At 36.3% G+C, this 15,323-nt stretch overlaps 1 protein-coding gene across 6 annotated transcripts in view; it reads left to right on the plus strand.

The window, feature by feature from the left end:
* The window catches only part of ROBO1 (roundabout guidance receptor 1), a 735,419-nt gene that overhangs the window by 678,565 nt on the left and 41,531 nt on the right, over window positions 1–15,323 (plus strand). For all 6 annotated transcript variants that reach the window (XM_032207881.1, XM_032207886.1, XM_032207883.1 and 3 more), the window contains 4 exons: window positions 2,841–2,962; window positions 5,380–5,611; window positions 6,896–7,017; window positions 10,475–10,646. In XM_032207881.1, the coding sequence (XP_032063772.1) occupies window positions 2,841–2,962; window positions 5,380–5,611; window positions 6,896–7,017; window positions 10,475–10,646 (648 nt within the window). The remainder of the gene's footprint in view (window positions 1–2,840; window positions 2,963–5,379; window positions 5,612–6,895; window positions 7,018–10,474; window positions 10,647–15,323) is intronic.

Here is a 15,323-nt window from a genome sequence, read left to right on the forward strand (position 1 = left end):
ACCTAAAATTCCATGGAAAAGTTATTATGTCCAGTGAATCAAATGAAGCTTAGGAATGAGACAGGGAGAGAGACAGCACACAATGTGATTTGTCTTCTGCTGCATTAACAAAGATACAAATTTTAAATTTGAAGGAATTAGGTGTTGTGGGCCAGTAAAGAAGAACTTTTGGCATCGTATTAGAAGTATTGCAGTAGTGCTACTGTTGAAAGTGAAACAATAGGAAAAAGATACGTTTACAGACAGTCAAGTGTAAGACAGAGCTGTATTACAGCAAATTAAGGAATCATCTGCTGACTCCAGCTATGGACTTAATCCAGATATGTAAAATTTAAAATAACTGTGTGTTCACTATAAAAAATAAATGACACTTACAATAACTTACAAGAAATAATGCTTTACAACATAGCCTGCATTTTTCCTTTGATTATGAGCAAATAGAAAGAAAATTGATATATACTTTTCCAAAGAAAAAGTGATAAAGATCATCTTCCTTTTTTTTTTCTGTTTTATTGGAGAATTTGACCCATGGGTTTATTAAGAGTGCCTGTGTTGTATGTTTGTTCCTTTGTTTGCAAAAGTAAGTACATGCTTGTTTTTGGAAGGAAGTTCCTTAAAGAAAACATAGCATTTTCTGTTAGCAAGTTTTCATTTGTTCTGAAGGCAAGTTTTTGTCATCTCCCATGAGGAGTAAGTAGTTTCATATTGCTATCCTTTGTTATTATGCATTTCTCCTGATGGGTAGCAATTTCCTTGGATATATAGACAGCAGAGTTATGACCACATAGAAAATAGGAGTTACACAGGTTTCTAGGTCTTCCCCAAAGGGCAACATGTGTTGTTATGCAGGTAAGCAGCAATGTTCTATATGAGTCCATTTTTCATGCAGTGTAGTTTCATTTGAAGAGATGAGATGTGCATCAGGGTTGAATGTCCCAAATGAACTGATCACTGACTTGACTGATAAACAGCAAATGAGGCAGAATATTCTGTTCACTCACAGAACTGAGTGGTTTATAATGGTACAAAAAAGTTTACCTGTTCTCTGAGATCTAGTAGAGCTGAAGATCTGAGACCATGCAAAACCTAAGAGCGAAGCTAAAGGCCAACAGATAAAATTTTCATAAATAGTAAGAAGCATAATAAAGTGTAAAGTTCTTTAAAGCTGCTCCACTCTTCTTCCAATAACATTTCCATGTTGTGAAGGTTAGCTTTATACAAATTTTTAGTTTGAGCTAGTAAGTTCAAAAATTTCCCAGTTAAGTTTTGTTCCTAAGTATGTATTGTCTTGTTCAAAATTCATATGCAGATCAGGAAACTCACCTACCTTAACCTTTAGACTTGACTAACATTGACAAAATAACAACATGCTTTAGTATTTTCTCTCTCAGTCCCTGTCTTGGAAACTTCAGAGCCTAATCAAGAAAACATAGGATAGATGATATACACCATTCTATAGCACATGTGCAAAAGATTGAGGCTATTAATAGTTTTAATCATATTTTTGATGACTCATCTTTTATGACTAGTAGCAAAAATATGACTAATTACTCAACTGACTTTCCTGTAATATTCTAAGCAGGATGAGATTTAGGCAACTCTCCAAACAGAAATTTCTATCTTTAATGCTCTCAGAGCAATAAAGGGAGGGAGATGCTCTGATAAATGGACCGTTTGGCAGAACATATTGTATGTAGATACAGTGGTGAATCAGTGGTATTTCTTTGGTTTGTGTGTGTTTGTGCTTATCAGTATTCCTTGCTAAGAATCTGGATTTGTCACCTACTGACTGCATGCTACCCTCAATTTGCTTTATTAACATCAGAGAAATCTCATCATCTTGCAAATGTTTGAGGCAACTGTATGGCAGGACTGCAAAGTAGCAAAGGCTTTGTATTGCCAAATGGGAGAACTAAATTTTTGGAAAGAAAGGTGTAAAAAGTTGGTAAACTGAGAATATATCCACCATGAAAAAAGTATGCTTTACATACATACATGCTTTACAAACAGCACTATCCAAACCTCAGCTTTCAAGATAGTCTACGCACCTGCAATGACATATTTGAGTAGTTGTAGATGGATATATATATATATACATATATATACATGTATATACAGTTTCTTTGTACTGTCTCCTTGGCCCTTCTTGTGAGCAGACAGGTATGGAAATTACTAAGGTCTTCCTAGAACAGAACCCTTGAAGATTTTCTGATCTTACCTAATTGCAAGAGAAGATCAGATAGACAGAGAAAGTAGTAGGCTAGAGCAAAAGTTATGTAATGCATTACCCTGTATCTGGAATTCTATTAAAAAAATATATAGAAAAAGAAAAAGAAATCACTCTAAGAACTTTCTGTGTATCTCCCAGTCTGTGATTTTAACTGTTGTCGGCATGGTATTTGCTAAAACGAAGTGATCAAAGGAAGACATGTGAAAGCAATATAGAAACTATGTTCCTCCGCTGTCCATAGTACATGTATATTTTAGACACCCTATTAGTGACTGCCCTATAGACTTTATATATGTCTAGGACAGTCATTTAATTTCAGTTGAATAAGCTTTTCAAGGGCTCTGCATGTAGCAAATGTGTTTCCTTTGTACTATTGAATATTTTGAGAGGAATTTACTGCTTCATGTGTATGAACAATCCTTTTAGCTTTAAATAGACCAAATGTCAGAAGGGCAAGACAACACTCATGTAGATTTTTCTTACATTATTGGGAACTACTTAGGATATGCTTCACTGAGGAAAGCATCATATGTTTTCTGATACGTTTGTATTTACATATGCTTATTTTAACAATTATATATTGTGAGAATGGAATCTTAAATTATTACAGATGTTCCACCAACAAGTCAGGGTGTGGATCACAAGCAGGTCCAGAGAGAACTAGGTGATGTGGTACTACATCTGCACAACCCTACTATCCTTTCTTCCTCCTCAATTGAAGTTCATTGGACTGTAAGTAAAAATCTGTATCATGGTGGTGGTTATATACATTGATGAATTGTACTGTCTGGGTGCTGTGGAGTCACACTTTAAGAAGTGTGTGGTTTGTACACCTGAAATTGTTTTTCTTTGGTTTGAGTGCTGCTTGGACGTTGTGTTCCTACTTCATTAAATTTTGTCCCATTTTCACCATTGCTTGCCTCTGTAGAGAGAGCTGCTTATCACATGGTGAGAGTTTTCAAGTTCTCCTCTGGAAGCTAACAGACTGATCAAAACTTTCACAAGTCAAATCATTTGAAGATTTTGCACTGGTTTCAGTAGGAAGTGTATCAGTCCCCTAATGAGATAGCATGGGAACTTCCCCATCTGTCAGACTCCAGTGGAGGGAGATACTACATAATTCTTTTTGAAACTGTTGCCTCTGTCCTACATACAGACTGGGAAACACAAACTAGTAGAGCCTCATCTGAACGTATTCTTCTTTCCATGGTGCTATGAATACACACAGTACAGGGAGCAGATGCAAAAATAACAATTTTGAGATGTTCTGTCGATGTTGATCTGACAGGAGGAAGCAGGAAGTTGGTCGTGGCAAATATAGTAGAGAAAATGGAAGAGTGAGGAAACAACATTGTAGAAGTCCTGAAGCAAGGGAAATGAGAACATACATGAAAACAATTCAAGTAGGCTTAGAAAAGGATGGGGCCTCAGTGAAGGAAAGGTTAGAAATGTCTTGCTATGGGAAACATTTGGCAACCAAAAGGTAGAAATGAAGAGAGAGAACAATACGGGAAACTATAAGTAACAAGTAATGAGAAATGGAAATATAATTCAAAGAAGACCAGCTTTAAAACAGAATGCAGAGAGAAGAAAAAAATGGAGGAAACTTATACTAGTGCAAGAATAAATCTAATGAGACTAAGATTTGAGGTCTGTTGATGTCCTCCATCTGTACAAGTCAATATATTGGCAGGAAGAGCACAGGGTATAATCCCCATCATGCTGTGACAGAACATTCTGAGCAAGAACGAAGGCGTTTTGACTTTGTAGAAGAGTCCTAGCCCAACTGAGTCCTGGTACATGACCAGGGCTCCTCAGTGCTGCAAGGTAATATCAGCTGTGTAATTATGCTGTCACGTGCAATAAGGCCACCTGCAGTAGGCAATCTCCTGTTTTAACTAATAACATTAAAACATCCTTGAGGTTCCTAGCACAATTTTGTTTGACCTTTACTTACAGAACAACCTTTTCCAGACAGCCAATTTTTGTCAGTTTCTTGGGTGGCCTGTGGCTTCTTTGCAATTTCAAAAGTAAGCATTACCTCAGTTTTAGCTAACACACACGTTCTTTATGTGATTATTAAAAATGAAAGATGTTGGTTTTTTGGAGTAAAATAGCAAGCAAACATTTTTATTATACCATTGTATGAGATTTTTGAAAAAAGGGAAAATCTGGTGCACCTTTTTCAAGTTTTTTATTGTTGTTTTTGGACTTCCTTATTAATCAGAAATTGAAACTGGTAGTTAATGCTCCACAAGAGATCACTTCTGCAAAGTAGCCTTCTGTTGCAGTTATAGCCAAACACATTGAATCCTGTCCTCATTTACTTTAAGGTCTATTTCTCCATACATGCAATATAAAATGGCCTCAGTCTCAAATCATTTGGGACTGCTGAATATCATTTTGATCTGTTTTACCAAGTCTCATCCTTATTACCATATTGATTTTTGTGAGCCTCTTCAGAACACTCTGAAAACATCTCCTCTCCTCCACCAGAGGAGCCTCCTGCTGAGTCAGTGATTGTGGAGGAAGTGCTTGGACAAATCTGTCCTTTGACAGCCTCCAGTCTCATCAGAACAATGTAGATAGTGCCAATTGGCTGCCCTTTTAAATCGGTGATTCCAGAAGGAAGCAGGCAGGAAGCAGTGCTCATTTCATGAATTTTGGGACGCTTCCACACTTCAGGAGAGCTGGCAGACTTGCTGCTTGATCTGTGTTCATCAGCACGCACTGCAGAGCCATCACTCCCCTGCCCTCGCCCACCTCCCTTGCCCAGTTCTGCAGAGCAGATTGGGGTGGGCAGAATGTATGCTGGGTTCCTTCAATTCTGGCGAGATTCTCCGTGTATGTAAAGGTGGTTCGTTTCACAGAGCTAGAGTATATTATACAACTCTGCTATCCCCCTTTAATGCTTTCATAAATCTACCAAAACCTGTGCAGTTCTAACAGCATCAAACAGATTAATGCACTTGTGAATCAGACCTGTAATTTGCTGTAATTCAAGGAGCCTGTATCTCATTCAGCAGTGTTCTTTTGAATAAAATAAATGGATAGTTCAAGGACTAAAGTCACAGATAACATCCACGATTCCTGTTTATTAAACAAACCATTGTATGTTCTAAATGTGTGTCTTTCTGTTGTTTTGCCAGGTGGACCAACAATCCCAGTATATTCAAGGATATAAAATCTTGTACCGGCCTACACCAGCATCCTATGGAGAGTCAGAGTGGTTAATTTTTGAAGTGAGGACTCCAACCAAAAACAGCGTTATCATTCCAGAGCTGAAGAAAGGTGTAAACTATGAAATTAAGGCCCGCCCCTTTTTTAATGAGTTTCAAGGAGCAGATAGTGAAGTGAAATTTGCAAAAACCCTAGAAGAAGGCAAGTAGGAGCCAGACTGTCTTCATCTTTCCTTTTTGAAGTAGTATCCTGGCCTGCTTTTCTCTGATATGTTCATTATTTGATTTTGTTTGAAGTGCGTGCTGTTTGAGAAGAGCAATCTGCAGCAGAGGAGACTGTGTGTTGGACTGATCATTATGTGAATTGTTTGGTGACATCGAAGTAAATATTCAGAACCATGTGTGAGAGACAGAGAGAGAGGGATGTGCAAACCCCCCCATCAACAGACAATGGGAAATGTGCTTTTTATCTTCATTGCAGTGTGCACTCCTCCCTGCTGAGTTCATGGTCTGGTCACAAGTGACTTCTGTCAGATTCAAGCACTTACTAATCACTATCTTGAGTAGATAGCAGACACCACAGAAATCATCAAAGTGCTATAGCTGAGGGAATGGAAACCACATTCTTAGAAAGCTTTTATATCTGGATCAATCAGTAATACAAAATGAAAAGATGAATGAGGGCAACAGATATAGTGAGCTAAATTATGTATTTCCATCTCAAACACATGCTAAAACGGGAAGGTTCATATAGCTGTTCCCTTTGTTGTAGCTTGCCTGGTATCTCAGGCATAATGAGTATGCAAGGTGGCCGGTGCATCAGAACAGGGATTTTAGTGCCTCTGGCAGGATGTGATACCTTTTGCCTTCTTTCTTCCTACCTGTTATAAATACAGTGTAGTTTTGGCTTATTTCTCTGGGTGGTTAACTACGTTCATCCTAAGCATCAACTAAGCATTCAGTTTTTAGAAAAATATTTAAAATGCAAAATATAAACCTGTTAATAGTAAAAAATTCAGTCTTGATTTTAACAAGTTTTGTATTAGTCATTATTTTTTACACACTAGAGCAACTAAGGTTTAACATTCTATTTAGGGTCAATTTACATACTTTATTTTCCAAAACTGTTGATTCTGGATGAGATGATTTGAGACCAATACGGAATTCAGTGCTCAGGACTGTGTCGTGTAGTGGGTATCTGAGTTTGGAGAGTCTGGTGGCCTGTGTGTCTTTTCCTGTCTTACAGAGAGACTGTGGCAGAAATTAGGAGCCTGGCTGTAGGATAACATCACTTACCTTGTAATTTTCATTGATTATTGTAATAATAATTTTAGCTAGTGGGCAGAATTGCCCTTAAGGAAGGCTGGAGACTAAATGAATATATTTGTGTAGCCCAGAAACCAGTTTTCCTTAAAAAAAAAAAAAAAAAAAAAATACCCCTCACTGTTGCATTTGATGTATTCAATCCTTCTCTCCAAATGAACAGCGCCCAGTGCTCCGCCTCAGAGTGTTTCGGTAACTAAAAACGATGGAAACGGCACTGCAATTGTGGTCACCTGGCAGCCACCCCCCGAAGATAACCAGAACGGAATGGTTCAAGAATATAAGGTAATACTCACATGCCTGTATCCCCTATCAAAGTGTTGGCTGTGTTCTGACGGGTAAGTTGTTTGTGGATTCTTGGCTCCATCTACTGGTTAAAGTCAGAGCACACTGCATGGAAAATCAAACTCCATATTTAGTAATTCTGTCTAAATGGTAGAAAGCAATTTAAAAAGCCTCTATAAATCAAAGCAAAGGGTCAACACTCATAATTAAAACTACATTCTTGTCTTTATTATAAATTGAGAAATGCATACACAAGCTGAGAAGGAACTATACCTGTTTGAGAACCATTTTGTGACTCAAAAGACATTGGCTAAGGTAATAAATATAAACAGGTTTCATAAGTTGAAGAGCTCAGGGATAATAATTAAAAGTGTTAATATCTGAGTAATTTACTCATATCTGGGTACTTAAACAGAAAAATTTCAAATAAAGAATGTGAGTGCATAATACTAAATGTACTAAATACTAAATGTATAGAAATTTTCTTGTCTTTTACATAAACACAGCTCTCATTATGCTATATAATTTTAAAAAAATGTAATTACATTATAAAATATTTATTTGATGTTCATGTAGCAGTAGACATTGTATTTTCAGTTCAAATTGTTTTGAGCTAATTTATGTAACAAATTAAATTAAGCTTAATTTTCCTAAGAAAGCTACAGACATTTTAAATATTTAGTTGTGTATATCAAGTAAGCTTTATAGCCACTAAGTGGCAGATTCATCTGTTTCAGTCCCTGCATATGGGCATTATTGAGAGAAATTTTAAATGAAATTTTCTGGGCTATTTTTTCAGGTAAAACACTGTGCTATAGACATATATTCATAGCCTTTAAAACTCATTCTGCTATTTTGTTTTTTCCTCAGTAGAAAAGGGGAGAGATCACTAAGCGTCATGGTCAATTTAGAATAATAAAATGCCTTTCAGAAACTGGTCAAATGGTAAAAAGAAAAAAATCTGTTTGTGGCTTAATATATAATGTAATTGAAAAAAAAATACTTGCAAAGTTATTTTATTTAAAGATAGACCTTGACCTGAAGAGGTGGATTTATTTCCATTGAGAAACTGCATTAGAGGAATTTGAAGGTTGTAAGGACAAAACAGTAAAGGTCAGGAAATTCATATTTCCAGGTAGATGTAATACCTTACATACCTCCTAGCATTCAGAGGTAACAAGCTATCATGTATCGGAGCAAGCCATCTTGTAGTGCTTGTGTAGCAGTAGATGGCACACTGGCACATTTCTCCTACATTTATTGTGTGCATTGCATTATTTTCCTTTGTGTTTTTTTTTTTTTTTCACCATAGACAGAAAACATACACAATGAAAATTTATGTAGTTGCTACTTGAGCAGCATATGTTTAATATTTTTCTCTAAAAATGCAAAAACAATGATCTACAATTAACTGATTTAAAAAAAAAAAAAAAAAAAGGAAGTCTTGTACATTTATTTTTCTTGTTGTTTTTCTGTCTCACGTTTTTCCCCCAGAAAAAAAGTATGCATGTTGGGGGGTGGAGTTTCTAAGGCAAGAATATACCTATGTAATTAAAGGATAAGACAAATAGGAAGGAGGATACCACCTTCATTGGAGAAGTGCCAGTAGCTCACACATAAAAACAGAAATTTAAACCATAGCAGAGGTCATTCCTAGCATGAAGTTAGAATTCTCTTGCTATACTAATTTTTCTTCACTGATATGTCTGTTAGAGTATGAATCCCCCCTTCATAACATTCTAAAAATTAGTTCTCACTTACCTGTTTAGGTATGCATTCAAATATAGTACTGGCAAGCACTGAACAACCTGATGTTTAATTTACCATTCTCAATTTGTGGATCTCTGTATTTAATTGAGCTCCTAAGAACAAAGCATTTTTACAGATAAGTAGTGCATAGTTGCAAGTATATAATAAATTGTTTTTTTGTTGTTCACATATGCACTATTGTACAAGGTAGCAGTAACAATTCCTGTGAAAATGACTTGTCAAAATGCAGATTTAGATCTTTTGTTCCTCACTTTGTCAAATTCTTATTTAAATAATAACATTTTCATAGACCTTCAGAATTTAAGAGCAGTGTTACTAATAATTATACATACTGAAACAGTCTGTATTTAATACCAGAATATAAAAAGGAGAGCCTTTTCTGTTCTTTTTGTATTCTCTGACCCGCTTTACAGAAGCAGTTCTATATGTGCTGCATTGGGATTCTATTTCAAAGGAGCTTAAAATATATTTCAGATCCTCAGTGTCCCACTAGCCTTGTTTTAGTCCTTGGCATCCAGAGAATGAAGAAGGGTCTTAGAGTGTCCTGAAGATGAAATAAAGTTTACGGTATCCAGGAAAAAGGACTCCATGGAAAGTGTCCCAGCAATTGTTCTGTAAGGGAAACTCTAGCTCACTCACCTGGCAATCTCTACAGCAGCAGAACTCTACAAGGGATTAAGAACGGCTATCTGGGTAGTAAATCTTTTAGGAGCTCCATATGTCAGAAGCACAGTCTTCCATCCTGTGCACAATCAGCACAGGTTCAAAAATGCTGACGTTCCCAGGAAAGTTTGCTTCTTTACAAATAAGGTACTGAATTTAACTAATTTAAATTTCTGGATAAATATTCATTGTAGTACATCTGTGGAAAATTAACAACAAAGAAAACAACACACCTTCATCATTTTTTAACAGATCTAGATCATCTGCTACTTCACTTTTAATAGTAGGTCACTTCTCAGCCATACTCTTATAAAACATTTGACACACAAATAGAGCAGGCCCAAGGAGATAAAAATATCACATTGTTCCTCCCAGTCATTTAATATGACTAGATATAATGCATTTGTAAAATGGTGAATTGAAGTCTTTAGACCTGTGCCCTAATTATAACCACAAACAAAATCTGACATCATACTGTTGTTTCTCAATAGAATATGACTCAACCTTTGCTTCTCACTACCATTTAAAAAAAAAAAAAGGTAACTTTTTGATTCCAGCACGATATCAGTTCTCCTGTGATGTCATGTTGAAAGACTTGCCCTTGCACTTGAGTAAAGAAAGCCGTTCTTGACGAAGGATTCCTGAACAAGAGAATTGCAAGTTTGTTTAACTGAATGCAGTAAATTTGTTGTTCATATGAATGATTTTTTTTTTTGTTAAGGGGCTTCTCTTACTTGTTCCATGTTACTAACACTTTTAGTTTTATTAGCACTGTTGTCGTAGTTTTAATGAATTAGGATAAACCCATCAAATAATATTAGTAGTTGGATCTGTTCTTTGGAACAAGAAATGTCTTTCCAGTATTCAGAGTGCCAAGGATGGTGATCCATGACTACAGATTTTAGAATATTGATAAATTCTAAATTTTTATCCAGCAGAAGGAAATATGTCAACCTTCCTTCTAATTATCCTACACCATTGAATTTTAAACATTTATACATACAATATACTTACTTCCCTGCAGGTTTGGTGTCTTGGCAATGAAAGTCGATACCATATAAACAAAACGGTAGATGGTTCCACCTTTTCTGTAGTCATCCCATCCCTCGTTCCTGGTATTCGATACAGCGTGGAAGTGGCAGCAAGTACTGGTGCAGGACCTGGAGTGAAAAGTGATCCCCAGTTTATCCAATTAGGTAAGCCTGCTGGTAATTCTGTCTATTGTTTTTGATGATTTTTGTTTGCTTGCTTTTGTCTTTGATGGCACCAGAAATACTTTCAGGACAAGTGGAATAGATAGTGTTACCTGATTTGTGGAACAGGATTTGGCATTTCTGGCTTTAAACTTGTCCTAGAATTGCATTCTGAAGATAGGATTATAACAATGTAAATGTTTCAGTCTCCTAATTTAGCAATGTTTTTTGGTTGTTAATTTTTTCAAAGTGAAATTTCACACTTTGGAATGGTGCAATAAAACATTTAGAGGAGTATGAATCACTACTGTTGGCTCACATTAGGTTAGAGAGTTAGTTGGTTTGTCTTGATCAGATTTTATCTTTCTTTATTGCTGAGAAAAACCAAAAGCATGCTACCATTAGGCCCGATAAATGTCAGCTATGTGTGAAAGCTAGTAAATAACCCCAGAAGAGGAACAAGAGGTATACAGGTGACTTAAAATTATTTTGACCTCCTAACTTTATTTACACCAAACGTTCCTCTGTCATAAATGCAGATCTTCATCATTGCTTCTGGATGTGTCTAGGAGAAATGCATCTTTGCTTTCAGTTAGCTGAAGAATATTTATAGTAGCCTTAGGTACAGTCATACAATGCTTTACCAATATGTCTGTCTCAGACTACTTTATCAGTACAGTATGTAATTTATATATAACAAACAGGCAAACTCAACATGTTGGTTTGGAATTTGTATCCCTTTTTATCTTTGTATCATGAGTAGATATTCCTTATTATTTGACTTTTTGTATTTAAAATACTATAATTATTGTGTGTGAAAACAAGAGTGAAGTAACGTATAATAAGTAATGTATTCTCCAGAAAATTACGTCTACATTTCCTTGACTATTAAAAGGAAGGTTATCTTTAACTTATTTCACTTACACAAGCATATAATTTCCAAGTACATGGAGAATTTATGGCTAAATTGCATATGGTCTAAGTGATATTCAATTAATATTTGAAAAAAAATCATAGTTATATACCAGATTGTGCTTTCCTAAAACCAGCTCCCAATTGCAGCTCCCTATAGCTTTCCACTCAAATTCAAGTTTTTTGAATGGCTTGGGTTTTGAAAAATTTAAATTAAAAAGTGTAAAATAACAGGGTAGCATAGAGGTTGAAAGGCAAAGACTTCATAATCACATTTTTTTTCCTTTTCTCAGACGATATGTAAATGCTAAATGAAGGTGTAATTTATAACATAACTTAATCACTTTGGGGTTTTGATAAGTGGAAAAAGAAACAAATCAGTCTCTTGTCAGGATAAGATTTTTGCCTGCTTCCGACTTGCTGGCCTTACTGATACTGTGTTAGAAGGCATGAAGCAATCACACACTTTGGAGGGTGGTCAAATGTAGAAGTGTGCCTTTAACCTGGTAATAGTCATATATTTCCATGTGGTCAGGGTTTGATTTTGTACTTTTTATTGCTTGCTTTTAATTAAGTGGTGTGGCCAAATCTACAGGTACTACAGTAAAAATCCCATAGTTTGGTTGTTACAATTGGATAACAAAAACCTGGAGAGAGGAGACTTGGGGGGGGATCCATGCCACTAAATGCAGCACAAAGGAATACCTAGACAGTGCTGCCATCCTGCAGGCAACTGCAGGAGGCTGCTGAAAATTACTCCTGAAACTTAAGAGGAGTACTCTTCATGAGCACAAATCAAGCTAAAATCCTCGAGAAGTATGAATGACTCCAGTTTACCTAGCTCTACCTTGTGGAAAGGGAATATAAGTTCTCTTACAGCCCCCGCAAAGACTCACATTCTTAGCTGTTGGATGTGCTCCCAGCAGCGGGGCGGAGCAGACACTGGAGTATGCTGGTAGCTCTTTTGAAGAAAGAAAATTAAGTTGTTGATGTCATCAGCTGGCACCTTTCATCAGCAATAAATAACATGGTTACAGCGAGAGAGAAGGGAGGCCAGGCAGGGGGTGGAAAAGGGACTAAGGATGCTACTTTTAGAAGGATTGAAAGAGTCCTGACTCCCTGTACCTACACGCTCAAGGAACTGTGTGTTTGCCTCTGACAACTCCCAAGTTTCTATCTTTCTTTTGTTGATCCCAACTATTCCTTCATATTCCTTCAGGAATATTATTCTTGATATCTGAAATAGTATAATAGCTACTTTTTTTTTTTTTTTTCTGGAATTATGTCAGAGGTGATATACTGGTGATATACTATGTGATTTAGATGTTGACTTACTTTTTTTTGAAGAATTTTCCATCGAAATCAGTTTTTTTTTTTTCTTACAAAAACATGAGACTAGATTGTGGCTGGCTCTAGAATGCCCAAAGAAGAGATTTAACACTTTTTTTTTCCTCCAGTATAGTCTACTCTCTTGTGCAGCGAACTCATTTTTAAGACTGTGTGCTGTGCAGGATGCTACCAGGTTCCTGACTGTGAGCAATATATCTGGGCAGGGTTTCAGCCAAATGTGTGACAGGAGGAAGCTTCACCTTTCAGGGGCTGCCTTCCAGAACAAGAGGGGAGGACAGGAGAAATTGGATTCTCAGAGAGCTGAGGCGTGCAATCATAGTACCATGCATCAGCTGAGCTGTGATAACTGACCTTGTGCACGCACTTAACCTGTTACAAAGACAGGTACAAATTGTAAGCTGAAAGCTCTTTCATTTTCCATGTCTCAGCTGACATGAAGCAGCTCACTGAGCTGTGGTACCCTAGACTTCAGTGCCACTTGGGACAAGCCAACAATATACTTGCTTGTTATTCAGAATTATGTTTCAGTGCTTAAAATCATGAGATCAGCTGAAAAATCATGCATCTTCCTGAAACACCCCACATCGGTGTTTTAATTTATTTATTTATATATTTTTTGATGGGCCTTGTAAAGCTTTTTGTAGATTTCCAAGGCCTAGAAAACCATTTTTTTTCTTTGTTTGAGAAGTTGATATTTTACATAACAAAAGACTACAAGAGCTTTGCTGCTAAGGAAAAAATACATACTTCATAAGAGCTATCTACAGCTCACTATAAATCCTTGTATGTATAATACTGTGCTGTGGAGAAAAAAAAAATCTGTAAGAAATATGATAAAACATGTTTATTGTCACAGCATGTGACTTCAGGACATCAATTATAAAAATGCACTGTACAGAAAGGTGAGAATTATCAAATGAAAATGGTTTTTGCCAGTCTCTTGCCTAAGATTTGTCTAGTGACATGATACTACCTGTGGTAGCTCTGCTGTATAATACATCCTTGTTGGCAAATAAGTCATGAAATTGGAACATACTGCAACATATTTTGTTCGGGGTACCACCTATGAAAGGCCCCACAACACCAGTTAATGTGACTCATAAATACATAATTTGTATGAATACATGCTATGCATTTTTTTTATTGAAATGACTGTACAATTATAATTGTTGAGTGCATTTTTCAACTAGTGGATGTCTCAAGTGTACAAAATAGAGGAAAGTCTCGTTGAATCATTTTTCTAATTGTTTTGTTTAGGAGATGTGATTTGTGAAGCAGCTAAGATGCCTTTAGGGATATTATTCTGTCAGCCTTTCAAATGCTTCTAGTGTGATAGTTGTACAGTGGGTTTTGTTGATATTTTTGTCCTGTGGCCTGCAAACAACTTGATAACAAAAGGGACATTTTTTTTTCCTCAAGTATGCACTTCCAAACCAGCTTGGTGCTATCTCCTCACAAGCTTTATGCTGTAAGATCAAACTGCAAAAATGTTTGTTTGTTTATTTGTTTGTTTGTTTGTTTTTCCCAGGTTTGGAAATGTGCATAACTACAAAGCAGTGTATTCTTAACCTTGTTTTTCATATTGCAACATGCACATGTATTTGAGGAAACAACAGACATTGTGTTACAGATTCCAGGTGTTTTGCTTGTTTTTAGTTGCCAAAATTATCAATGTCCACAAAAAAATATATATATCTTCCTATTTCCTGATTGTACATTCTGTATACTAAATGAGACAGATGTATTGGAAAGTACCATACTGGTTGTATACATACAGGGCAAAGATGAAGTTGATTGCACACCTGTGAACCTGGAATTTCCTGCCTTTCTAAAACTTTGGCGTTCAAATCTTAATTCTATATTAATCATTTGTGTAACATTTAACACTTTAAACATTGATTTTTATATTATTTACATTAAAGTGTTCCATAGAGAGTTAGAGGTCCCACTTCTTCCCCACATGAAATTGTAACAAGATTTCATTGAAGTTTAAAATGTGGAGCTTCAGGACAGTCAGATCAGGCAGTTAGTTGGTGAGCAATAGCCATAGCAATATGCTCTGTGATAAAAAAGAAGGTTCTTATCTCAGGGTAGAAGACAAGGGGATGAGTCAGTGTAATAATATGCTGGTTTCAAGGAGTTGTGGGATCAGCCTGCTCCAACAACTCTGAGGCATTTTCAAGTACATTATAAGCTGCGGCTGCTGCTCTGGCAGTAAGATGCACTTTGCCTTACAATGTTTATGTTCACTTATTATTTTGGCATGTTTCCCTGAGGAGTGCAAGCAGGAACAGGAATGTTGATTAAGAACCGTTTATATCTCAGGCAAAGTTTCCAGAAGTTTCCTGGGATGAAGAAACAGTACTTTTTTCGTTCAAGAGCTTTTTTCCTGACTGATCTCATGGGGCTATTACGAAG

Source organism: Aythya fuligula, chromosome 1 (genome assembly GCF_009819795.1).
Source record: "Aythya fuligula isolate bAytFul2 chromosome 1, bAytFul2.pri, whole genome shotgun sequence".
Taxonomy (NCBI): Eukaryota; Metazoa; Chordata; class Aves; order Anseriformes; family Anatidae; genus Aythya; species Aythya fuligula.